Genomic DNA, 27,453 nt, shown 5'->3' with positions numbered 1-27,453 from the left:
TGCTGCCTCTGTCTGCTTCATCGCCTCCTCGCCGCCGTGCAGCCCACTTCTTCTTCTTCGCAGGGGGAGCTGACTTGATGCGCATAATAAATCATCTCTGCAAGATTCCCCCCTTTTTTTTTTCCAAGCCCAATTTTCAGACCTACGCGTGTTGGATTTGGAGAGCATAAACACAGACGAGAGTCGAGAGTCTTTAACTGAGGATGTTTCAAATGTGATTCAGCACAGCAAACAACGTGGGTGTTGTGTGTGAGTGTGTGTGTGTGCGTGTGTGTGTGTGTGTTTTTCTTTTTTTTTTTGGTGGGGAGTGGAGGAGAGGGGAGGAAAGCAGCGATATGAGACGCGTGTGTTTATGCCTCCTGCGTTACCCGTTCTCTCTGACTGACCATTGGCTCAATTTTTCACCTGTATGAACGACCTTGCGATTGTGACCAAAATTTTTCCTAACAAGGTTTCCATGGATCATCAATCTGTCGCTTTTTCCGTGAGGGCTGAATTTGGTTCCTGCTGGTCTCAAGATATCTCAAGATAAGAGGTAAGACACACACACACACACACACACACACAAATATATATAGCACCATGAGCGCGCTTGCCACTTGTGAACGTGCACAAATACAGAAAGATCAATTATTTACACAGTGATATTTATATGCTAAAATATTTATCCACTCTAACAGGGCTCACACGTCGGCCTGTCTCTCCTACTATCCCGAATTGGCCCATCAAATTCCTGATGCCTCATATTTGATATTAATTGTTTATTTCAGGCTGGAGTAACGTGACCCTCCCAACTGCAGCCAATTCCTATACACTGAGTTGTCTGATTTTGGTATGCATTCACACATTTTAAAAAAAAAATAAAGAAAGAAATAAGGAGTTGTTTTGTGGCTCAGCCATGCCTTCCTTTGTCAAATTGATGTAGAGATGCTGTTGCATTACTCCCATAGTGGTATTTCAGCCTCTTAACTAGCTCCTGTGGTACCTACCTGGTGTGATGCCACACTGCAGCCTGGTTTCACTTCACCTCACTCTCTGAAGGCCAACACCAACACAATTTAGAGTTAAATCAGTCTTGGGGGACTTGCGTGAATGGTGCTTTGCATGTGTTGGCTGATGAAAAAGAAAAGCTATACAATTAAGAAACCTCTTTCAAAGGTATTTAAAGGTAATAAGATATAATAATAAATATAATTTAAATAATAATAAAATACCCTCCATAAACCCTCTAAGGGCACACACACACAGACACACACACCTAAGTACACAATCTCTACCCTGCAACATTCACCAGGTAATTGCACGCTGGTATGCCATAATGTCAGATGAAATATCTGTGATGAATGCAGCTCAGGCCTTCAAAGTAAGTACACTCCCACTCTGCCAGCTGGGCTATTTGTTCAACCAGCGTGTTACTTGGATGCAGGCAGAGTGTGATGGAGGTGGCAGATATCGTGATTATACATTATTTTTTTCATGTCAGTTAACCCAGCGCTGCGTTGTTTCAGGAAGGTACCCTCCTTGTTTGAGAGTGATTCACCATGCAAAGCCCTCTCACCACCTTTTATCACCGCCATCGTTAGCACCATTATCTATGAGTGCAAGCTGAGAAAGTGTGTGCGACTGTGCGTGTGCATGTGCGCATGTGGGTGGGTGCCTTCATGCTGGCGCTCGCATCTGTGTGTGTTCCATGTGTGTGCATGTGTGTGAACGGTCTTATACAGTACGTACCTGTGAACCACTGAGTGATTTTCTCTGTGTAATATCACTGTCAGAATTCTGTATACTTGTGAATTATTTATTCGATAAAACAAAACAAAACCCCCCACACTGCATCAGCTGTTAGATGGTGCCATCCCCAACAAAAACCTATTACAAATGCAAACCAGAACATGCAAATTCGACAGTAGTGTAATACCCACCATACCTTCCACACAAAAAAATCCTCAGTCCTGAGGTGCCAGCAGTTTGCACACTGTGGGCCTATCACTGAGGTATGGCATGCAGGACTCTTCTTGAGAGGAAGCGTACCAATCCAATTTTGCAGACTTTTGGGGAAGAAAAAGGACAGAGCAAACATGAAAGGAAAGGAAAAAAATCCTGGCTGAGACCCCACGTGTCTGATTTGACATCCAGGCAGCTGACAAACAATTAGACCCTCCATAAGTAGCGTTTTGAACAAGGCTCGTCCGGGATTAGGTCACATCACGGCTTATGTCTTCTAAATGGAAAGTGAGTATGTGTGTGCATGTGGAGGCAGGGTGTTATACGTGTTGTACACAGTTAGAAAGTGCGTTTGGTGTGTAGGTGTGTGTGTGTGGGTTGTGTGACATTTAGCAGATTGGTTTTATTATCTGTCTCTGCCCTTACTACATCTTGAACACCTCTTGAGGAAATTTGTGTTGTGTGTGTGTTTCCATGTGCATGTTTTTTTTCATGCAGGTGCACGTGTCGGCAAATCTGCATTTACTCTGAACACATCCATGTATGCGTTACTGCTCTCTTAACTGCTGTGTTATTGTCGGTTCTCCGTTGTGTGTATGTTTGACATTTCATAATTGCATCATTACTCGCTCAGTCTCCTCCTGCAAGAAGTGGGTGCATTGCAATTTGCAACACATGCCACGAGCAGACACTTGCCCTTGATTATGGACCTGGGTGGAATGGCTTCCTCATCAGCCTGTCTTGATTCACCCCAGCATGTGGGGAGACACATGCTGCTGTGGGTGAATCTAATTGATTGGATGGCACCCAATTCCCAGGTCCAAGTCTCCTCAGGCAGCCAGAGTGAATCCGTCCAAGTGAAGGATGAGCTTAGGCGTTGGTCGCTCCCCTAATAGATTGGCATGGGCTTCCTCCCATATGCCTCTGGTATCACCCTCAGACATCTCTGGGTGCAAGTTGGCCAAACCACAGGGCGGAAAGTGACACTGCCTGGATCGTCACTGATTAGAAATGTGTGAATGGATGGAAAAAATGAGACACATCCTGCACCAAACTCCACATCCAATTTGACTATAATCATACTTCCTATAATAAAACTGCCACACTTCCCTTGTCTTCTCCTGATCATTAAGTGCCACAATGTTGAGAGCAGGATTCAAAATATTTTGGGGTTCGCTGGTGTCTTACAAAAAAATTCTTGTTCCAACAGGTCAAGCTTCCCTCTCTCGGAGAACACGAGTGCCATTTCAAAGATTATTGGATGAAAGTCTCATTTGCCCTTGGCTGCCAAAGATGACGTTGCCATGGAAACAGCTTCTACTGTTATCAATCATCGACTGTCTGGCAGGTAAACCACCTTTTTATATGAGTAATGATTCTTTCATGTTTGGACATTTACAGTTGCGGGATGAGATCTGAAGAGCTGAAAATCACGTCAGTGTCAGAGATGATAGGGTGGACCCGGGTTTAGAGGAAAACTCCTCAGTATTGACTTCCATTCACAACACAGAGGCAACACTCTCAATCTTTCTCTTCACTACTCTGAGAGAGATATTTGATGTTGTTTCCTTGTCGTATATACTTTTCATTTGCACTAAGTAACACAGAGAAAAAGCTTCTGTTACATCAAGAAATGCATTTGTTTGTTAATAATGTTCTTTTGTATCATATGAAAATACAGATGTTTTTAATTGCTGGAAAAGCAACTAATCAGCATTTGCAACAACTCAGGATAATATGAAACATACTGACTCATTTCCATATTTACTAATGTCCAACCTCCCACTTTGGAAGAGAGTCACTATTAGACCAAAATATCTTATTTCCTCTGGAAGAACGTTGAATTATGGAAGCCAGATTCTATCAAAAAAGCGTTTTTTTTCTGTTGTTATGCTCAGACAGTTACTGTTTCTCTGACAGATTGTCTGGACAGTGGATCATACCATGGTCCAAGATGGAGGATGGAGCCAGGTGACTTATTTATTCCTGTCGACTCCATAGAAGAAGAAGCTACTCTGACGTGTGATGCTAAGGGAATACCACCTCCTCAGTACAGGTAAGTGCAAATTCAACTTACAGTGTATGTAAGCATTTAGATAAAGCCATAGATCATTATTTGAGGTTTATTTGTACTATGACCCTTGAAGCAAGTGAAAATCTGATTCACAAATCAATAAACAAAAATTAATAAAAATAAAAATTCAATTTCAGTACAAATCTCTGTAGTTTAGTAAGTAGTAATCATTTATCTGAGGGACTTGGGTAAATAATTAGCCCTTTATGTGCACACTATCCCTATTCTTCTCATTACTTTCATCACTGAAAGCATTTTCTGAGCTGACAATGTCATAAAAGGACCTTGTTTACTGTTAAGTACTGCAATCAGTGCAGGAAACAGGGAGGGGTTTAGATGCGTCACAACATAAAAACTGTAAAAAAAACAAAAAAAAAAACTGTCTAAAACAACCACCTTTTTGAAATGCTTTTAAAATATTCTTTGGTGCACATCATTAAATAAAAAAAAAAAATCCTATAAATAGTCGACATTGTCCATTCATGTCATCATTTACAATACTATAAAGACTAATCATTCATTATTGTATAATTTTTCACATGGAGTAGGAAGGTTAAACCCATTTCGGTCATTGAATAGAAGCATCAGTGGTGTCATTATGGCTTTGATGATTTGATTCTCATACATGCACCAATCTGCTTCTTGTCTCACCAGTTATTATGTTAGTGAGACATGTGTAGCATTTTAATAAATCTTAAATCTCCTCTCCTCAAAAATGCCATGATGAGACCAATGCGGGTTTATAGTTGGCGCTAACAGACATTGATTACAAGGGTCTTTGGTGTTCAACAGTGGGATTACTGCAGCACAGATGAGCTGAATGATAGTGGTGTGGAGTACATATGCGCTCATTATTTCAAGCTTTTTACGAAACCAGGTATTTCCATGTACTGATTAAAGGTGAGATGAGCATGTTTAACGTGGTGTCTTCTCAAGCTGGCTGTGCTAGGCTCTGCATGCCCTCAGCACCTCTCTCTTGAAGTGTAAATAGCTTCACACTGCTCCCTCCCCCCTTCTTCTCCTTTCCTCTGCCAGTCTTATCACTCACAAAGAGATGAAACGTTCATAGTATGCACACTGTAGTGCGATAGAAACTCATGAGAAAGCCACATTTGATAGAGAAAAGCATCTTTTCCGCAGCGTGTCGTAAAAGTGATGCAATTTAAAAAAAATAAAAAAAACTTGGAGCCTGTGGTTATGGACTGCAGGATCATCTGAAATACTCAAGTTTCTCTGTGGTCAGATGGTCAGACAACATGTGAGTCTCAAGCAGAGTAATTCAGTTTTGGAACTGCTATTCAATCACCTGTCTGGTGTTCAGGGAACCACTGAACAGCACAGGCACTTCAGAGCAGGTCAGAAAGAGGTGAAAATGGTGACTGAGGACAGGACACAAACACCTTAACACACACAAGCATGCATCACAACCCGATCCAGCTGTTTAGGTATTCAACGTGCACAGCCTCTCAAACCATACTGCCTTAAGAAGTAGTAGAGTTAATCTCAGTACATGCAGCAAAACAGCTATCAATTATAAGTGTCTGGAATATGGCAGCAAGCACTCATCAATGTTCAGTGGTTTAGATATATTCTTTAAGAAATTATTTTAGAAGCTAGACTTGAAAGCAATTGGAAAGTTGCCCATTATGGCGGTACAGTGTCTTTCATTTCCTCTTAAGGAAAGCAGAAAAGAAAAAATGTGTCTAAAGAAAAAAAATATATTTTCTGTGCTTTGAGAAAAATGATGGAACATTCTTGAAAAGTGCTCTGCCCTTGAACCCATCAATGCTCTATTTATGAATAGCATTTTTAAAGTGATGGAGTGTTGTGGTGTTAGAAAAAGAAAGTATTTTCTCACTGAATAACAGGACTTGTTTAAATCAATGAATTAACCTTGTGTTTTTAAGAGTTCTTTTAGGTGCTTCTTTTTTTTAAATATGCAAGTTTATTTTTTTAAATTCTCACACCTGAGAAAGATGTAATAGCAGAGGAAACGGAGTGGAAAAGGCATCCTTTGTTACATCAGCTCACTGTTACCTCTTGCCAAGAGCTAATGTTTTGTCCTAATGAGAAGTCAAAGGTGGAATAATGTCACATTATGTAAATATAATGTGGCAGAGAAGAGGTGATTATGGTTAAGACTGATGATAATATCTGGGATGGCTTTTAAAACCTTTATCTTCTGCTTCACTTAAATAGCAGAGGACAGCTTTCTGTATGGTACTCTGAGATTAAACTTTAATGATCCCTGAGGGTAAAATGGGATAGCTGCAGCAGCAAATAATGATAGAGCAAAATATAGATTAAAAGAATAAAATAAATATAAAACACACAATATAAATAAGACATTTGCACGATAACACATAACCAATAACAATGTAACATGTAGGTTCAACAAAGAACTTTCACAGACATCGCAGCCATATGCGTCATTAGATTGCAGGCACAAAATCAACAATCATGAAAAAATATGCAGAATATGAAAGACGGAAAGCATTTATAAAACATAAAATGTCTGTCGACAAGGATTTCTCATTGTAAAGGAAACAAAAAAGTGACAAAGACTGCAGACTCAACTCAAATGTGTATCAATGTATCGACTTTTTAACAGATGCGCGCACATTCATCAACTGTCTTTTCCAAGTTTATGTCTGTAGAAAAATACTTTTGTTTGAAACTTTGTTTGCTTGTCAGGAAAGTTGATGCACTGCAGGAGAAAAATTAATAGCAAACATCACACCTGCAAAAATCATGCTGTACATGCTTCAAGCCTGTGAATTCCTCCAGCACAAATGTACAGCATATTATTCTTACTGCAAGTGAGTTACTACAGTGAGTTGTGTTCGCAGCTCACCTCCTGTCAGACCACCTTGGTTGGTAGAAAGAAATGGACAGTGCATTTTGCCAGGGACTGATGGTGTCTTTGCCCTCACAGATGGTCATTGAATGGGACTCTCATAAATCTGGGCCTGGATCGCCGGCGGCGTCTGTCTGGGGGCAACCTCATTATAAGCAGTCTGGACCGCTACCAGGATGTAGGGATGTACCAGTGTATGGCGTACAACACTGTAGGAGCTATCCTCAGCAGGAGAGCAAGTCTGCAGTTTGCCTGTAAGTTGTAGTCAGTATCTGGCACTTTTTTTTTTTTACTAAGAAATGGCATTGTGGAAGTGTAACTGCACTTAGCAAATAATGAAATAATGCAGACACACACTGAGCTGGGTGGGCGATATTTGCAATATTTATCAGAGTGCAGCACTCTGAAAAGTTGGTGTAAAGCTACATTAACTGTTGAAGTAACATGGCAGCAGTCTGAGTGACGACCCTTCTTTACTCAAATGAATGACTGCTTCAATTTAGTTGCTTAGCTTGATGAAAACTCGCTTTTTATTGGAAGCACTCTGGGTCAAAGTGGGCAACTAAACTGCTCAAGTAGTGCAATCTGAATAAGGACCTAAACCTGAAGAAAGCAGTGTTAACTGTGACTGGAACATTTATTCAACAAAAAATAAAATATTGCAGATGAATAGAAATACAACTGCACTGCCACAAATGTGACAAGTAAACGCTGATATCTTTCACATCACATAGCTGAGCAAACACCTGAAATGAATAAAGAAACAAACACTTATTGGTTATGCGCTGTTCATTCAGGGTTCTATTCATGATGACAACAAAGCATCTTTTGACACCTTTTCTTGGTGGTATCTGGCATTGTGGATAGTTTTGGTTTTATTTGACAAACTTTTAAGAAATGCATGGCTGAGAAAACTGAATAAAGACATTTGATACTGATAATACCTCAACAACAATAGGACTTTGCATAAAAAAAGGTTACATTGGATAATCTGTAAAAAATAGTCCCAATAGAAAACTGACTGCAGCAAAGTCTGTGAATTATAAAGAGAGGACATGCCGACATGTCCAGATACCACAATGGGTACGTGGGAAAGCATTAGTTGGATGTGATGTTATTGATTAATAATAAGCTATGGTTACTTTTTTAACCAACTATAGCTCAAGTTAGAATAAGTAACTTATTATGTATTATTTTATTATTTTATTTATTTAGTTTAAACAACCCTTTTGGGCTGCAGCCTGTCCCAGGTTTCACGTACATGACTGGAGTTATCACCTCTCATATGTAATATCTACTTCAGTGTCTAGGTTCAGACGTTTCCACTGATCTTTTACAAAACTTCTAATATGTATACGCTCTTGTCCATCTCACCCTGTCTCGCTGTCTCTCTCAGGCTTCACAGAGGTGCAATTCTCATGACAATTTCCTTATGGTCTTGTATCAGTGTATTGCTGAGAGCTTTTACTCAGTTCTGTTTTCTCTCTGATATGTGAGATCCTGCGGTGATCTTTCTTTTCATCCCCTCCACCTCTCTCTCAGACTTAGATCATTTCAAAGTCCACACCAGAAGTGCAGTGTCAGTCCGAGAGGGGCAAGGAGTGGTGTTGCTCTGTGGGACGCCGACTTCCTCAGGAGGTAAACTGTCTCACCTTCATCAGCTGAAGTTATTTTCAAGTTCTAGTGATGTCTTTTAAAAGACTTAAGTACACTATAATCCTGCCCCCATTTATTAGCCTGTTTACAATCACATTTAAGACTCTTTATCACTTGTTTGTCTTCCAGACCTTACTTATGCATGGGTCTTCAATGAGTACCCATACTTTGTTCAACAAGACAATCGGCGTTTCGTCTCCCAGCAGACGGGAAACCTTTACATTGCCAAGGTGGAGACCTCTGACGTGGGTAACTACACTTGCGTAGTGATGAACAGCATCACAAAGGGCAAAGTTCACAGCTCACCAACATCTCTGATCCTCAGGACAGATGGTAAGACAACAGCTTAGGCCATGATGTGACTAGTATACCTTTCAACCATGTATTAAAGACCTTCCTTTTCAAGGTGGCTTTAATCATCATGTTAGCCAGAGTGTTCTTTGTCCTGTCGTGCCTCACTGTGGTTGAATCACAGAGTGATAATGTCTGTAAGTAAATAGCCTGAATGTAGGCCAGCAAACAAAGCGCCCAAATCCAAGTCTTTGCTGACTTAGCTTTCTTGTAATTCGCATTTGCTTTAAAAGCTTTCCCTGTCTTTTCACATGAATACTCAGTGCGGGCCTCTATGGTCTGTTGCTCTATTCTCTGTTATGCTTTCATGGAAAGAGTGAATAAAGATTGCCTTTGGAATGAATTAAACATAAGATATACGTCACTGGACCATTACATTGAGTGTTCTGGTGGCTCAAGCAGTTAGTTTCCACTCAGTGTACTGTACATGTAGCTGCATAAATTTAAATCCCATCGCATCACTTTCTGATCCCAGTCTCTTCCATGAATACTGATATTAACAATAAAAGAGCAGAGGTTGGGAACTGCCCACTCAAGCTTTGAGATAATAGACAAACAGCCAGACGAGCTGAAAAAAACAACAAGATATCTATATCCATCTGTTCCACCACGAAGAAAGTGAGATTATTCCCTGCTGGTGTTTTGCTGCATTCTTGTGACTGCACACTTAAGTGATGTACTACTTTGAGTTTACCCATGAGAGAATGTTTGCTCATGTGTCTTTTATTTCTCCTCTGTTAGTTTTACAGTGCTATTGTTTGGTCCATAATGCAAGCCATATTGCGTGTAAGTCATGAATAATGGAGGACTGAGCAAGTTCTTGTGCTTGCTCTTCATAGGAGTGATGGGTGAATACGAGCCGAAAATAGAAGTTAATTTCCCAGACAATGTGCCCGCTGCAAAAGGATCAACAGTTACGCTGGAGTGTTTCGCCCTTGGGAAGTAAGCTGGATTCCTTGAAGCATGTTTCCAATCTTCTCCTGTCTTTCATTCTGGATGAGGAACCTCCGGATTTCTATATCGTAACGTTACTGTGGCAATTATATTTCATAGAGTGTGGCATCAAGCTGTGATTGGTCTGAAAAGCATGTGAGACAGATTTTTTTTTGTTGTTGTTGTCAGATTGAGGTAACTCAGACCACTCATCCACAAATAAAATGCAGCAAACAGACTTTAAGCTCTATCGAACACTTTATTGCAGGATTATTGCAGACACCTGCAACCTCAGCAACAGTCTTAAAAGTTCAAAGGAGCGCGAATCGTGATTTCCTTCTTAGATTTCCTTCTTCCTCTGTCTCTTCCAGCCCCGTGCCAGAGATCACTTGGAAGAGGGCTAACGGCGTTCCGTTCCCCAGCAAAGTCAAAATGAAGTACTCTAATGCTGTGCTGGAGATTCCCAGCTTCCAGCAGGATGATACAGGAGGATACGAGTGTGTGGCTGAGAACAAGATGGGCAAGAACATGGCCACTGGCCGACTGGCCTTCTATGGTAACTGTAAAATTATTAAGCATTGTTTAAGATCCATCCTATTCTGGATTTAATGCTCTCAGTATGTGACGTCAACAGCTGTTTTAAGTGGTCAAGAATTGTTATATGGTTAATATAATAACTGTAAGAATTTTAACAGCTTATTGTTATATACACAGCCGGAAAAAGTCATTACCTTCTTCCCTGATAATAAGCACTGTTGGTTTTAATTTTACTGCTGTTATTACATTTCTGGGTTCTTGGCTTACTTCAGCCGTGAATTTTTGTGAGAGAGGGAAAATGACACTTGTGAAATTGGAGCTGACGGTATGTACAGTGCCTGCGAAGTGAGCTGTGCTTATTATGGGCACAACACTCTACCCATGAAAATTCCTGAAAAGGTGTAAATATGTAAGAGGTAAGATGCAGGGTGAGTTGTGTGCTGGATGGGAAACAGACAGGGGGGTGATGTTTATTATGCACAGAATTAAGGTGACAGGTAGAGGTGAGCAGTGGTGTCGGGTGCACTTCAGCTGTCAGGAGAGCTTCCTGTTTTGTGGCACAGTCTATGGTGCTAATCTTGAGTTGCCACAGGCTGCTGACACATTTAAGTGATGAAATTGAGTGATACCCTACATTCACTCTTCTCTCCTCTATCTTCTTTAAAGACAAACCCATTCCGCTAACGTTTTCATGATTTCCACTTATCTGAGCTGTCAGTCTGCATGTGCTTTTCTTTGAACTATTTTGGATGGTGGCGTATTTAATGAGATCATTCTGCACCTTCAAAACCTGTCCTCTCGCTTCACGTCAGACATTTCACCGAGTATATTTCTGTTCCCTCAGCCAAGCCTCAGTGGATCCAGGCTATGAAGGACACAGCGCTGGCCATAGAGGAGAGACTATACTGGGAGTGCCGGGCCAATGGGAAGCCGAAACCCTCCTACACGTGGCTGAAGAACGGCCAACAGCTGCTCTCAGAGGTAAATTACAGCCTGCCACCTACCAATATTTTATTTTAAAGACTTAATCTTCGGCTTCAGCTCATCCTCACCCTTTCTCTTTTTTTTAAACTGTTCAATATTTCACATTGCTCTTTTTCCAAGTGCAATTTAGAGTGAGATGAGAGGAGAGTGTAAACATCTTGCTGAGGTGTGTCATTCATGAGGCATGGATGCAACTGTCTCTTATTCTGCTCTACCATGGCAGATTACACAGTCTTAGAGAGTGGATCAGTGTAGTCCCTGGGAGATTGCTCCATTTCATCTGAATGGAGCCAGTGGTTGTTTTTCATTATTCATGGTGCATGTTAAAGCTCCTCCAGATTTAGGGACAATGGACTCAATCTCCTGTGAAATATACTGTATAGCTGCACACCTGGCTCTAGACCACCAGAGAAATACATGCAGTCTTGTGTAATTTTGAGATGCATACCTTTAAACTTGATTTTCTTACTTGTATTTAATAAATCTCAGGGCGAGGCCTCTTCTTTTGAGTTAGACTACAAATATAACCTGTCTGATTTTATTATTAAAACTGCATTTTTTAAAATGTCATACTTTAATTTGATTTCACAAATATATTCAATGGGGCATTATTTAGAATATGATTGACATTTGCGTGATTAAAGGAGAAGTACCATGTGCTTTTCATGATTTCAGTTTCAGGTATACCAAACATAGCTTATGATGAGCTTTCTGTCATGTAAATGTGTACCTTAATTAAAATTATGAATAGGTGATGGGTTCCATTTTATGGATCAGTCTAAATCTGCTCTGGGTAAATCATTCATAATAAATGTTTGATGATGCCTGTATATGGACCAAAATTAAAGGAAACTAATTAATTTAGCCACACAGACACAAGCTCAGTTTTCACTGTCGGATATTAATCCCGAAAACATCCAAATCTGGTTTACATGGTCTGAACAAGCACATATGGAAAAAAATGTCGTTTACACTCTGACTGATTTATTCTCTGAAATATAATCCTGATTTGATCTGTGCCCATTGACAGTGCCTCTAACCCAATCCGATGGTTATTGAGCTTTGCCAGAGCGTGCTGAGCAAAGCAAAAGCTACCTTTAAGTCTTAAGCAATAATTGCTTCCTTTCAACCTTTCTATCACAGGACAGAATCCATGTGGAGGACGGAGTCCTGTCAGTGTCAGTGCTGACACTATCTGACGCCGGCATGTACCAGTGTGTGGCTGAGAATAAACACGGCGTCATATATTTTGCTGCTGAACTGATGGTTTTAGGTAGGATGGCATTTTATCGGTCCCTTAAATCCTCAAATCATTGTTGTCAAAGAATCTTAAAGGTCAACTACTGTCATTCTTAAAGGTTGTCTGGATTAGCAGATATTGGGGTCAGTGAGGATGGTTTTGTGGGGCAAACGTATTTTAAAAATATATTTTTTTCTTGGTGGTATCCTGATTCACTTAAATGTTGTGGTGAGGATGGGGTGATGAATACAGAATTCCCAGTTGAATCGTAAACAGCCAGGAGAGTAAACTGATCTTCTACAGCTTTCTTCATAAATCCGTTTTCTACATCGAAAAAAGAATAAAAAAAATCCGTTTTATATTTGTTTGACTCCTATTACAAGTGTCTCCATTACTTTACCATTTGATGACTTTCACAGATCAAACTGAAGCATGCTTCAGATGCCCTATGAGATTTGCTGCAGTCTTGTACTAAATTCAGTTTACTGTTTCCCATCAGCCTCTCCCCCAGACTTCACAGGGAATGTCCTCAGAGCTTTGCTCAAAGCCAAGGCAGGAACTACAGTGACTTTAGAGTGTAAACCTCAGGCCTATCCTATTGCCAGCATTTTGTGGAAGAAAGGAAACCTGCCCATTCACACCAATGACAGGTAACAACTGAACTGAAAGTTGCTACATGTGTTCTGAAAGTGCAAAAGCCTGGCGGCTGTTCAAAGCAGTGATTGCGATGTATGCACGTAATTCAATTCAGTGTTTCTTCATGCCAGCTGCGCCCCATTTTGGTCGCATATGCAAATTGCCTAAAAGCGCAATGATCACTGACATGTAGACAAATCCAAAATCGACAGTTTATCTGAAGTCTTTGATGTTGGACTGTGAGCTGCTGTCTCTCTTTGTACGCTCCTATAGGATCACCCTTTCCCCGGATGGAACATTGAGGCTTGCCAACGTGAGCAAGTCTGATGCAGGCAGCTATACGTGCTTCGCTCGGAATAGATTTGGCATGTCAAGTACAACTGGAAGGCTCCTTGTTACAGGTGAGCTCCGCTGTTAAATAGCAGAATGTTTGTTGGTCCCACTTAGTAAGCAGAATTTGTTGCTCAGTATGGATTAACACAGGAGAGAGCTACTGTACCGTGAGGACCTCAGTCAATAACTGGTGGGTAGAAAACATAAAGAAACTTTAGGTTTTGCTGTGAGGAGTGTGCCAAACTTCAGGAAGTCTCTTTTTTTAAGGGGCCCAACATCTTTGCATTATAAAATAACATCCATAAATGTTTTTATTTTTTTTTTAAATGTGATTTTTTTTCCCCAGGAGATATAATTGTTACTGCAACTCGAGTAAAAAAAAAAAAAAACTCTTGTCTTTCATTTTATTGAGTTGTTTTGTTTGGCAGCATTTTGCAGCAGCTGCAATAATGCACTTGGAAGGTGTTTGAGAAAATACTCGATCATTGTTTTCCTCAAAGCAGTCGAAACAACCAATTTACTGCAACAAATGAAAGCGCCCTGAGTGGAAGCAATGAAAGCGTTAGTGAGGAGGTGTTATAGATGCTGTTATTGTCAAGCGTGTATTTCCAGTGGAGTGATAGTTGCGTGTTCTCTTATTGGTTTTATTAATGTGCTGAATGCTATTGTCTGCCCCTGTAAGTGCCAAGGCCAGTTATGTTTCTAAATGACTATTTTTCATGGCCATAATGTAGTCAGCGATACAGAGCTGTGACCCAGTCATTGATTATTACTATCTTAAGAACTGAGGGTACACTCTCTACCTTTTTCAGCAGTCCATATAAGGTAAGATGTGTAAGAGTGAAAATCCTCTTCCTTTGTGATGTACCTTCTTTATTTGATCCTAGCAGATTCATTATCTTGACTTTTGAAGCACAACAGACTTAGTCAAATGATTGCCATTGTAGACTTTGAAGCAGTGCCCTCTCATTTTTGTTCTGGATGCACAGTGGAGCCTATTACATGAAGTTTTATCTGATCCACAGCGTATTGTAATTGCCATCAGGATTTCAGAAGATTATTCTAGCAGTGTCAGCCTGGAGTATTAGGCCATTTTACTAGTGGCAGGCTTCATGTTATCACATTATTCGACTAAGACTTTCAGGGGACCTTCCTCTGTACAGATAATACTGCTCAGTCTGTGACTTAGTGTATTACAGAGTGCTGTATGACATGTGTGCCTCTATTCCAGAAAATCAACAAAACACCGCTCATCTTGTTGCAATGAAATGTCCCATGAGATTGACCGCCCTCCAGGCCAGAAATGACTCCCACTCACTTTTTTTTTTTTGGGCCAGATCCAACCAGAATCACCCAGGGGCCAGTGGACATGGAGATTATTGTGGGCGAGAGCATCGTGTTACCCTGTCAGGTCGCCAGCGACCCCGTCCTTGACGTTTCTTTCTCCTGGGCCTTTAACGGACAGCTCATTGCCAAGGGAGACGGTCACTTTGAGTTAGTGGGTGGGGTGAGTGACCAGCAGTCATCCTTCTTCAGAACGTGTGAATGGGCGGTTGGCACCTCTTTCCCATCTTGCTGCACTTCTTCCCCTCTATTAGTTAAAAGCGACAGCTTATGCCTTGACATCGTGGTATCTCTTAGAGAGATTTACGGTGGCTAGTTTTGCTGTAACGGGTGTGATACCATCCTTTTCGCGATTCTGAAAGCCTCCTCGGAGGCATGATAATCGGCATGAATGTGACAATCATTGGAAGGAAGCACCATCAGATCATTCTGCCCCTTCTGAGCTTCCAGTTGTACATTTTTAAATAGAAACATGGCGGTTGCTGAGTCAAAATACACTTCCTACATAAAAATCATCATGTAGGTAATGCGTTAGTTGCTCAGCCATTGTGACAGGTTGTCATCGTTTTGAGTACACTTCTCCTACACGAGTTCAGCTTTCTAAAGTAATCTATTTTTTTTATACTTTTGGCTGGTCCTGAATTCTTTTCAAATCCTACTTTGACATAGCCTGCTGCACAGCTCCTTATAACAGAAAGGGGATACACATCATTAGAGTTGTCCTTTAAAAAAGTATGAAGGCATGGCAGAGCCCCAAATGACAAAACACTCTCAGAACACCCTCACACCAATGGAGATTAACCATTCTTCCTGTGTGTGTTGACTGACAATGTTCTTATCTGAAAAGAGACTCCTTCCCCAGAAATGCTAGAATGTCCCCAGTCCAAAGAGATTATCAACTTAACTTTGCTGCTTCAAGGAATTTAATTTCCATAATTAAACTGTGTTGGCTTTACTGCCACATTTCCTTGCCAATGCCAAGAGAACGATTTCACCACTAATTTACCATTTGCTGCTTACGGGTGTTCTCTCAGATGTGGATCTAGTGGGCCTTTTTTTCCTTTCCAATCAAGCAAAAACTGGCTGAACTCAGTAGAAATATCTTATTTGTGTAGTTTCTCACAACAGATCGTGAAGGTCATGGTGATGACTTCTGCAAAAAGCAAGTGAAATAGCTGAATCCTTGTCAAATACAAAAATGATATTTGCTGCATGCGATTTTTACGAATTCTGGCCTTGGACCTGAGCTCATCTTGAACAGAAGCGTGTGACTAAGAGGTTCTGTCATATTCAGTAATTTTTCATTATGTTTGCCTTTATGGCTTTGACAGCAAGGACTGTCAAGAGATCTGGATAAAATATCTCTGGTATTTGGTAATATCTTTTTAAAAACAGGCCTGATTTTCCTCTGCAGAGTCACAGCTAAATAACTGCAGGATCTGCAAATGTTTTTGGCACTGCTATTTACTGCACCTTATATATGCTTCACTACATTCTTTAATAAGCTGTCACAAGGTCTGTTATCTTTCATGCTACATAAAGCTTTCTCTCCTCTTTGGTAGAGAACAGCAGGAGATCTGATGATCAGGAACATTCAGCTTTACCATGCCGGCAAATATATCTGTGTGGTGGACACGGATGTGGAGAGCCTGTCAGCCGTGGCTGTATTGATTGTGAAAGGTAAGAAAACCTCCTCTCTGCTCTGCAGTCACTAATTAAAATAGGGCTTACAGCCAGGATTGTTCCTGGGTTTTTAAAAAAAAAAGGAAATTAAAATCTAGACTTAACCGTTAATGGCAAATGGACTGCACTTATATATTGCTTTCATACCTTAAGGGACAAAGCTCTTTGCAATTTGCCTCTCATTCACCCACACACACTGTGTGTGCTGCACTGGGATCACCCATGGGTTCAGTGTCTTGCTCAAGGACACTTCGACATGTTATAACTGTAAAGTGGGTGACGGATGTAGCCACGATAAAAATATGTCTGTGTTTTGTAAAGGTTGTCAAATAAAGCCGTGTTGCAAAAAAATTAATAAATAAAGGCAAAAGAAAAAATTATACGGATATGAGAATATAAAGAACGCTGACTGTCAGGGCGTATAATGTTCATTTTGGCTTCTAAACTCAAATGGGTTTTGTTTCAGCTGGTGATTGCAGTGCGGCCAAAATGCCCATATTCTCATGAAAATCATTTTGGATGTCATCAGCGAGTACACAGTTTTTATGTCCTGCTTATTTCTGGTAGCAGCCGCTTGATTACACCAAATAAAAGAGGCTTTCTTCTCTTTTATATTGCATTCAGGGATGTTTGTGGAACTAGAGAACTTGACAAAACTGTGTGAAATTACAGGAATATCAGCTATGTGTGTGTTTTTTTCTTTCTTTCTTTCTTTCTTTCTTTCTCCTTGTAATGGCCAATTTCCAATATCGTGGCCGTACACTTGACAGTATAATGTTTAGATGCCCGTCTGTGCTCGCTCATGCAGTATGTATAGCTCCAGAGAGACACAATTGTCGAGAGTTACATCGGGCAGAACAAAATGGAACTTTTGTTGTGTGTTTTGGGGAGTGATAGGTTTGTACTGCGTGCAAAGTGAGAAGAGGAAGGATGTTTCTGGTTTTGATCAGTACACCAAACAGCCCAGAAAATTGTCACTACGTAAATGTGTTAATTATCAGAGGAGATGAGGGAAGAATTTGGTGTCGAGATCTGAAATGGTTTGTATCCATACAGTATGTTGTAAGCATACGTAGTGACCAGGGATTCAGCTTGGCAAATTTCATTAATAAGTACGCCTTTCCAAATGGCTGAGGACTAAATAGAAATACGATTGTTTCTTAAAGTAGAAGCAATATCCATGAAAATGGATTGGCCCTAGTATTGACTGGAGAGAAACTTGTCAGATTGTGCATTATTTACACTTCCTGCTCACGGCAGCTGTCATGGATGTCTCATCGCTTGGATCGAATGGTTTCAAATGTTGGGCGACAAAGCATGAAGCTGAATAGAAAACCAGTCATGGAGGGCAAAGAATGGCTTTGATTATTCACAAATGCAAACATGTCGATGTTAGAATATTATTTTCCAATCTAGCAGACAGCCAATCATTATCCCGTTAGGAAAACCCCACTACTGATATACCTATGATCCATGAAGGACACAAGCAACTCTTTCAATCAATGTGCAAAGCCATACTAAACACAAATGAAACACCCAAGATAAAAGCTGTGCTCACACAAATTACAAAGAAACATGTTTTCTCACTTACCTCCAATGGTATCTATCCATGCAGACAGTTTTATTGCACGCTAGTGGAAGAAGTACTTAGATCATTTACTTACATAAAAGTAGCAATACAACTTTGCAAAATACTGTATTACAAGCAAAAATCCTGTAAGTATAATCAGGAATATGCACTTTTTTTTGTAGCCGCCTAACAGTTATTTAACTAAAACTATCTGAGAAGTTTAGAATTGATGAAATTTTTTGAGGGCTTTTCACAAGCCTTAAAAAGTTGGGAATAAAATAATTTTCAACAATGTATTGTATTTCATAAGCTCTAAGTTCTCATCTGTAGAGTACTGTCAGAAGTATGATACCTCCCACTTAAAGTGTCAAATACAACGGAAATACTCACATACAAGAACTGTGCTTAAATTTAGTACTTCAGTATGTGTACCAAGTTACTTTCCAGCACTAACTTTGAAAAGTCCCCCTGTCCCTGTCTGCATAACAGACAGAAGAAGCTGTTTTCACTGTAACTACTTTCTACCAGACAAACTATCTGTGGACTGTTGACACTAAATCTGGAGAGAGATGTTGCTGTTGAATTTTTTGATAATGTCACCCCCCTCCCTTCCCTTTCCCTATTTATTTTGGTGAGGAGGCAGGGGTCTCAAAGACAGATAACTCCAAAACTTGACAAATAAACCCAAAACTCTCGCATGCACTGTGAGAGGTACATAGGTTGAGCAGAGTCTAGCTTCTCTCTGTGGCTGCATTTACATTTACATTGCACAATGCAATATTAATGTTAAGACAACTATGTGAATAATGCGCAGTGGAATAGTAGAAAATGTTATTGGCAATAGACGCATTATTGCAATCATGTAATATTAGTCAGTCGTAGTGGCACAATCATTTTGCACGCTGCTATTCCCCATCCTTTCTCACTTCACTCCTCTCGCAGCACTGAAGGTCAATGATAATAGCTCCTGACACAAAGACTCGAGTGATCATCTGTGTTCTTGTTTTCTACAATGGCAATAGAAATGCTTCAGATGCCACTCTACAGCGCCTGGCAAACACTCCGATGGGTGGTGGTGGTTATGGAGAAGGTCATGTTATATGAATAACATGACAGTCATTTGTATTCGAACCACTTGGTGAGCACTCGGGCTTATTTGCCAGTTTCATCATCATCGTCATCATCATCATCATTCTGGAAGACAGTGCGTAGGGAAATATAGTCGGTACAACACTGTGTCTATTTGTTTTTTTAATATTTTATCACTTTTACCACAAGCTGTTATTTAGTTTCACTTCTGACATGTGTTACATAAATTGCAAAATTAAGTAATATTCAGTATAGCTCAAAATAATCTGTCTGTACAATGTTTGTAAGTATTAATAATGCAGCCAGATATTAATTTGCCATGCACTAAGTTCACAACAAAAGCCCAGACAGTCTGTCCATATTAATAACAGATTATTTGAACACCCTCAAGACCCTGACAGCACCCTCGTGCCTCAGCCAATGAAATATAATTAAGAGGATAAGGAATTGATCTGTGATTGTGTGCTCCATTAATATGTATTAATGAGGCCAGTGTATTAGAGTTGTTTTTTTGTTTTTTTACCAAGAGCTGCTAATGAGTTTTACAAAGATCAATATCTCTAAATCCCGAGCTTTAAGGCCAAATATATGTGGGCAGCACATTAAAGGCTTCTGTAAACAAGTAAATGTAGTTCAGCAGTTACTTGTCAACATGCATGTTGAGCATAGTTTCCTAATATCCACTCATACATGCATTCACACACATATATAGCACATACTTAGTTCATCAACCGATAAACACAAATTCAGTTGTTTGTTTTTCCAAAGCATTGATTTGTTTTTTGTTAAAATAATAATTTAACGCATTGATAACTGCAATGGGTTAGTTCAGATTAAAAACCACTTCAGAGCTGGTGAGGAGTGTGAGCAGAGCTAGGGGCGTTATTAGTCTGCGGTCTGTCTCACAGTTCTCTAGTGGTCTATTATTTCTGATGAGCCGACACGTTCATTAGGACAGGAAAGAGTAGATGAGGCTAAAGTAAAACATCACATCGCTTAATTGGTGGGATAATGAAAATAAATGAAAAAAACTGGTTGTTCAGGGCTATGAGGCCCTTTTTCATCTTTTACCTTTTAATTCAACTCCCTGCATCTCCTTACGTCTTCTGTTTCATCGATCCATTACCAGGAGGACCATGAAAGGGAAGGATTACAAGTTTGGTGATAAATCTTGAATTAATTTTAATTCCACGTGAAGGACAAAACTTCTCTTAAACTCAAAGCTTTTTAAAAATGGTTTTCTCTTATTAACATTGATTTCAAGATATAGAGGCTTTCAACTAAGCATAGTAATCTCTTGTGGCAATATAGTGTAGCTGGATGGGTTTTCTTTGTGCAAATATATTTGCTGTTCATGTCTTTTCCTGCAGTATGTGTGAGTCTACACACTTGCATGCACATTTTGTAGCCCCGTCTGTGCCTCTGCATGTGCAAGTGTCTCACGCAGTGTCTGTTCCTGTGATTGAGCCAGGTTCCCCCAGCCCACCAGACTCTTTGACAGTGGAGGAGGTGACAGACAGTACAGCTCAGCTGGTCTGGAGCCCCGGCAGAGACAACGGCAGCCCCATCACCAATTACCTCATCCAAACCAGGACTCCCTTCACTGTGGGCTGGCAGAGGGTTAACACAGGTAGGCAGCACTCGAAGATGAATTTTCATCTTATACCACATATGGTGTTATTCATATAATTCATGGATCCCCGCAGGGAAATGCTCCTGCAGTTGGAAGGTCAGAATGTAGGGTCAGCTGCTGAATGAAGGCTCTACAGATGGGACAGATTCAGGGTCTTACTCTAGAGGACTAGAGGTCGTCGTTCCTGCTTTCCTGCTATATTGCCATGATCTCATTTAAACCACTTTAATGACCTTTACTCCTGCCTCAGTCAAAACCAAAATCCTTTTTATCTGCTTAAGCCAAGTCAAGTCTGTTTGGATGACATCTAGCTCTTGTAAGTACAGAGGTTGAATGCACATGTTGCAAGTTGCTTTGGACAAAAAAATCCGCCAAATGATCTTTTTTTTTTTTTCATTTTATTTTATGAGTTTATTAGTTCACTGAAAAAAGAACTGCAAATGAGACATAGTTAGTTCGAAACCAGTGTCAAATTCATCTGTTTCTATGTGTGAAGTAGGTGTGTTAATTAGATCTCTTATAAAACTCATGCAGCTCATAAGTGTAGAGCACATTACACATCCACCAATAATTAATTCCACAATGACACAGAGCACAGTTCCTATAACACAAGAAGAAAAACAAGGAATAGGCTCTGCTAAATCTGCTAAAATTTATATTTTTATATCAAGAAAGGATCTAGTGACAATGTGTAATTTGAATGGGGTCGCTTGGAATGAGGAACTCAAACATAATTATCACTTGACCCTTCAGTTACCCTCAGCTCTGCAGAGCTTTTTCACATCTTTCATCTCATTGTTTTTTTTTTTCTACTCACCGCTCTCTTTTGGCTCCAGTGCTCAGGTGTTTTCATAAAAAAAAGATAGCAAACAACCTAAAATAGCTTGTGGCTAATATAAAGTATTTCACAGCTAAAGAGCCAGATATTTCGGTAGAGTCGGTAGAGACCAAAAACAGAGGTAAAAGAAGAGAATATGGTCAATAACACAACTCCAAATGGTTTTTAATGTTACTCTATGTCTACTGGATGTGTAAATAGGCGACTACTATCACGTTTACCATATAAAATAAATGTGAGATAGATTGTTGTGAGTGTCAGTGTTGTGTTTACAGCTTGTTTCAAGTTGGGGCAACTTGAAACTGAAAAAAATGGGTTTGAAGCTACTGTATGTAGGATTTTAAAATTTCATCTTAAGCGTTGGCATCAAAGAAAACACTTGCAGACAGCAATACTCACAGCTCGCCTCTTTATGTTATTTTGCCTTACCTCATATTCATCCTCTGAATTTCACGTATCTATTGTAGGTGAGGAGCAGTGAGAATGGACATTGGAGGGCCTTCTTATGAGGTCATACGGTCTCTTGCAGGCTCTTGACACCTGCGCATCAGTTTAAGTATTTATTTTTGCTGTGAAACACAAGGCACGGAGAGAAAAGTCTGTTTTCCAGCTCTATGCCAGACCTTTGACAGTCTAGACTAAAAGCCTTGACATTTAGAGAATGAAGCAATCTACACTTTTCAAGACGTACTTGTTTAATCATTTGTCTTTTTCATTTAATTAGTTTGCAACTGTGAATAGATTTGGTCACCTTGTTTAACTTTTATTCAGTTATTCCCTCTGTTTTTTTTATATGCTTGTGTGTGAAGTACATACTCTATATTTTTGTTTTGCTTTTTTTCCAGTGCCTGAGATAATTGATGGGAACACACTGACAACCACTGTTGTGGACCTCAATGCCTGGGTGGAGTATGAGTTTCGGGTTTTGGCCAAAAACAGTGTTGGGGTTGGAGAACCCAGCCCTGTGTCAGTCAAGACCAGGACAGAGGACGCAGGTACCGTAAATTCAATTCACCATTTTCCCTTAAAATCACACATCCTGATCAATAAGAAAATATCCTAACTTTAAAGCATAATCTGCACAGATGCAGATGAGGAATGGGGATTACACTACCATCTTGTTTTGTACACCTTTCTTAAGTATTTCTTATATGGAGATCTGAACTAGGTCTGTGTTGTGTAGTTCCTGACGCCGCACCAGGTGATGTGGGTGGAGGAGGTGGAAGCAGATCTGAACTGGTCATCACATGGGAGGTAAGTCATCAGTCTTATGTTCTAGCCTGTTACTCAAAGTGGCTGCAGTTAATCCTTTTTTTTTTATCTATGAGTGAGATGCTATTAATGCTTGTGGTTTCGTAAATTTTTGGGTCAGTTGGAGTCTGGCACTGAAGTAATTTCTTTTGTAAGGCAGAGGCGATGTATACACAAGCAGAACACTGAATTTGACATTTATTGTTATTTATGAGGCTTTGATCTGTGGTGAATTGCTGTTATTCAGCCTGAATGGCTCAAATTTAGCAAAGCAGGAAATCAGTCAGGTAGTTGAAAAATAATATTAATATTGAAGAAGTCATTAGTCGACAAAAGCTATCTCATTATTTGAGTTTTCTCATTTCAATAAAATCAGAAATACCTTTTCATTTTAAAAGCTGCACAGATATTCTATAATGAGCTTAGATTCTTTTTTTTTTAATGGCATTTTACCGCTCATTTCATTTCGTCAGGTGGGTCACAAAAGCAATTTGTGGGTCACACACTTCTTTTGGCACCACAAGAGTTGAGTGCTGATTGTGGCAGCCCAGCGGCGGGGTGAACAAGAGTGGTTTGTATATGTTTTAATATCACTATAGTTTTGTGTTTCACTCTCAGCCTGTCCCCGAAGAACTACAGAATGGTGAGAGCTTTGGTTACATCATTGCTTTCCGTGCCTTCGGAGAAGTTAGCTGGACTCACGTGGCCACCTCTGCCCCCGGTGCATCACGCTACGTGTACCGCAACGATAGCATCGCCCCGTTCTCTCCATTTCATGTCAAGGTTGGCACTTACAACAGCAAAGGGCAGGGTCCCTTCAGCCCCGTGGTCACCATCTACTCTGCGGAGATAGGTAAGGGAATGAATGTGAGTGGGATTTTTGTAAAGCTACAAAACTTTTTTTCTGTTTTTGAAAAGGACAAAGATCATGAAAGTGGTTTTCAACAAATAGAAATGTATTCATCTGCTTGCAATGAAAAGAAGACACATGCAGCAAAATAAATCCAGAGAAAACAATGTTAGAAGTGAAATAAAAAGCATTGAAAACTGGGATGGAGGAATTGCAGCACATCTATGTAAAAATGGGTTGATGGCCTCCAAATATCACCACTTTTGAATGGCTATGCCAAAGTGAAAACCGGTTGGCATTTAGATCTATGCTACCTCTCAGCGCGCTAAGAGAGGGTCAGTCTGTAGTGTGGTGTTGGTCTATTTACCAGCACCTGCATGTGATGATTCATCCAAGCAGGGATCAACAAGAATACCGCACTGTTGTAAATGTAAAAATTGAAGAGATTTGTTCTGCGTGTCTCTCGTACTGCTGGAAGAAGACAGAAATGCTCAATGTCTCCTGTTGTCTGTTTTCAGAGCCAAGTGGGATGCCAGCGGGAGTCTGGGCCAGAAGTGTCTCAGCCTCTGAGATTGAGGTGAATTGGCAGGCTCTCTCCTTCACCCCTGAAAGGGTACTGGGCTATGAGGTACATTTTACCCTTTTAAATGGAAATAGAAATCACACACAACACAATTCAAATGCTTGTCATCACCCCCGTTGTACCTCAAAGCCATCACTTCCTAACTCTGTGTCGCCATGGAAATGGCTGTTTCAGTTAGGCGACTGTTACTGCCAAAATTATACAGTTCTTTGTAGAAACAAGACAGGAAAACATGTCACAGCGTTTTCAAGAGAACAAAAGAAAATTGTCCGTCCATATGCCTTTTCTTGTTGCTGTCATTTATGGAGTATCATGATATGGAGCTTTCTGATGCTCTGATGCAGTCTGTGCTGCAATACTATACCAGACCTCATGTCAGAATACCAAAAAATACCATGGTAACATACAAGAAATTTTGTGATGGTACTGAAAGTTGTTAAAAGTCTGATCTTTATTCCTTGAATAAAACGGAATATTGAACTATTACATTTTAAACCCAACACAGCAGGCTGCGTTCTATTTTACTTTAAAAACTGGGACAGCCTGATTGCCTCACCTGCATATTTCTGACTGAATAATCAGGGTGATCAAAGAGCTTTAATGTAAGATGTTGTTCGTTGTTTCCATAATTTTATTGGGGGGGGGTAAGCTTTTGTGCCATTTCATATCAGAGCTACTTCAGAGATGTCAGCCAACATTGAATAATGATGACAAACGTCTGTGGGTGGGGGATGGATGTAGTTTTAGGGATCATTTATTTTCAGTTTGAACAAAACAGTCACTTATTTTATGATTGGTAACTTTAGTTGGTATTTGGTCTGTAATATTTTCATTTGAATGCATATCATAATTAACTAGATTTGCATTAGTGGAAGAATAAATCTCACATGCTGTATGACGCAGCAAAGATTGATGTTTTGAAATGCTGAAACGATTCGACAATAAATCCATTAGTCGAGCCACAAAAAATCTTGATTGTTAATTTTGATAATTGATTAATCATTTCAGTCATCAAACATAAACGCTCAACTGGTCCGAGCCTCTCACATGTGAACATTTATTATTCACATGTGCTGTTTGTAGCTCTGTAACACTCTTTTCTTGTGTTTTCACATGCTGGTTGGACAAAATACATTTTTTGATGTAGCCACTTTGGGCTTGGTGAAATAATAAAGAACATTTTTTTCTTTTTTTCTTTTATTTATAATGATTAAAGTGCTTAATTACTCAAAAAAATCAGCAGATGTACAGAAAACGATGATTCATAATTCCCTGTTGGGTTACTTCGTTAGTATCTGAAAAACAGTGAAACACTCTTAGGACTTGTAAAAGTACATTATCAAAGGCTTTGTGCTAACAGATCAGATATCCTACTGGAAAGGTAAAAGAATACTGTGATTTTCTTAAGAGGCTACACCCAGCAGCGATCATTTAACAACTCCACATTTCTCTCAAGACATCAAAAACAACTACAAATGCTTTGTTTGTGCTGTATGCGAGAGCCACTTGTCACAGTTTAAATCGCAGGTGGTGTGCTCTCCATCTCAAACAGGTGGTTTACTGGGAGGATGACACTAAACCAGAGACCATGGGGAAGGTTAGGGTGCCTTGGAACCAGACCTCAGTCACAGTGAGCGGCTTGGCAGGAAACACACAGTATTTCCTCACGGTCAGCGCTTTCAACACAGCCGGCACAGGCCCCTTTCTCCCTGCAATTAACGTCACCACCAAAAAGCCACGTAAGTTGCGGCATCCAAGACGCTCTGCCGCTCAAGTCTTTGATTTTGTGTCCACGTTGATTATAATTCAGAGGTGTTCTTAGTGCAGGAGAAAAAATATACTTCTAATATCGTTATTAGAAGCAGTGTTATGATCATTCATTTATAATGATGTGACAGTAACAAGATTATGTTTTGACATACAGCAATGAATTATTTTTATATCATGTAGCACCAACCCAACCTCCCCTGAACATTGAATGGACCTTAATTGGATCTCAGCTGTCTCTTTACTGGGAACCTGTGGTGGCAATGGAATCAGAGTCAGAAGTTACAGGCTACCAAGTGAGTTTTACATTGTCAGTAAGCTCGCCTGTACCATGTGTATTCCTATTATGTAATAGACTGAGCGAAAGAATAGACCATACCTGCGTGTTGGCTAGCTCTGTGCTGTCAGGTTGTAAGAATGCATGTTTACAATGTGTCACCCACCTTGTTTCTCTCCCCCCATTCAGCTGTCATACAGGAGACAGAGACACAAAGAGATAAACACACTCACAACAGCTAATTCAACAGCAGAGCTGACCCTCCCTGAAGAAGAGGACGACTACATTATCCTCATTCGAACGCTGAGTGAAGGAGGGCTGGGCCCGGCCTCAGATCCTGTACGAATCCACCAACTAAGTAAGCTCGCTCGGGGGGTTGTAGCGGTTCAAAATAGAAAGTTCAAGGAATGATTTCAGTTTAGTTTGCCCTTGTGCGAAACAGACATAATGGAAACATTTGACACGTATTTTCATCTGGGGCCTCAATCTCTCACAAGTTGAATTTTTCATTATTTGCCCACTCTTGAATGAAGTCACTTAACACTTCCTAAACTTGACAGGGACATTTTGTCCTCAGTTGACTTACCATTAGTGGTGTCCCCAACCACCCCCGTTTGGCTCTTCCAGGCTTGGATTTTGCTGAAATATGCAGCACAATCCATCTCTGTCGCAGAGGTTGACTTCCTCTTTTACTAGATGCTATTACTGTCCTGTGGGACTCCAGGGGGCTCTTCCTCTGCTCTAAATGCTAATTTGCATTGTTGATATTCTCCGTTGAATTCCTGAAAACAGCATTTGAGAGATAGAATTCCACACTGGCTTTTCTTTTAAATTTAATTTGAAAAATAGGCTTTTTTTTCCCAGAGATTATTTGGATGAAAAAAAATAGATGTGGGAAAAACGCATTAGCACACCAGACAGAGTGCTGTTTCATAGAAAATAGTAGTTGGAAACATCAGATGTGGTTTCTTGTACATCAATAATATATATTTTATCCAAGAAAGGGTTTTTATGGATATTATG

The 27,453-nt window shown here is 40.1% G+C and overlaps 1 protein-coding gene across 2 annotated transcripts in view; it reads left to right on the top strand.

Moving 5' to 3' along the window:
- The window catches only part of cntn3a.2 (contactin 3a, tandem duplicate 2), a 32,169-nt gene continuing 4,716 nt past the window's right edge, over positions 1-27,453 (top strand). Inside the window, exons 1-23 of one of the 2 annotated variants that reach the window (XM_019274691.2) lie at positions 1-236; positions 452-535; positions 3,155-3,292; positions 3,865-4,000; positions 6,954-7,129; positions 8,418-8,513; positions 8,661-8,864; positions 9,722-9,824; positions 10,187-10,371; positions 11,197-11,333; positions 12,480-12,609; positions 13,076-13,226; positions 13,486-13,613; positions 14,883-15,052; positions 16,452-16,569; positions 20,703-20,861; positions 22,548-22,697; positions 22,886-22,956; positions 23,572-23,806; positions 24,322-24,431; positions 25,939-26,125; positions 26,337-26,449; positions 26,620-26,788. In XM_019274691.2, coding sequence (XP_019130236.2) covers positions 3,238-3,292; positions 3,865-4,000; positions 6,954-7,129; positions 8,418-8,513; positions 8,661-8,864; positions 9,722-9,824; positions 10,187-10,371; positions 11,197-11,333; positions 12,480-12,609; positions 13,076-13,226; positions 13,486-13,613; positions 14,883-15,052; positions 16,452-16,569; positions 20,703-20,861; positions 22,548-22,697; positions 22,886-22,956; positions 23,572-23,806; positions 24,322-24,431; positions 25,939-26,125; positions 26,337-26,449; positions 26,620-26,788 — 2,983 coding nt within the window. In that variant the 5' untranslated portion in view covers positions 1-236; positions 452-535; positions 3,155-3,237. Of the gene's footprint in view, positions 536-3,154; positions 3,293-3,864; positions 4,001-6,953; positions 7,130-8,417; positions 8,514-8,660; positions 8,865-9,721; positions 9,825-10,186; positions 10,372-11,196; positions 11,334-12,479; positions 12,610-13,075; positions 13,227-13,485; positions 13,614-14,882; positions 15,053-16,451; positions 16,570-20,702; positions 20,862-22,547; positions 22,698-22,885; positions 22,957-23,571; positions 23,807-24,321; positions 24,432-25,938; positions 26,126-26,336; positions 26,450-26,619; positions 26,789-27,453 lie in introns of both variants that reach the window. The other variant, XM_019274690.2, reaches the window with a different exon arrangement.

The sequence above is a fragment of the Larimichthys crocea genome, chromosome XV (assembly GCF_000972845.2).
Source record: "Larimichthys crocea isolate SSNF chromosome XV, L_crocea_2.0, whole genome shotgun sequence".
Lineage (NCBI taxonomy): Eukaryota > Metazoa > Chordata > Actinopteri > Sciaenidae > Larimichthys > Larimichthys crocea.
This window is presented reverse-complemented; position numbering and strand designations above follow the sequence as displayed.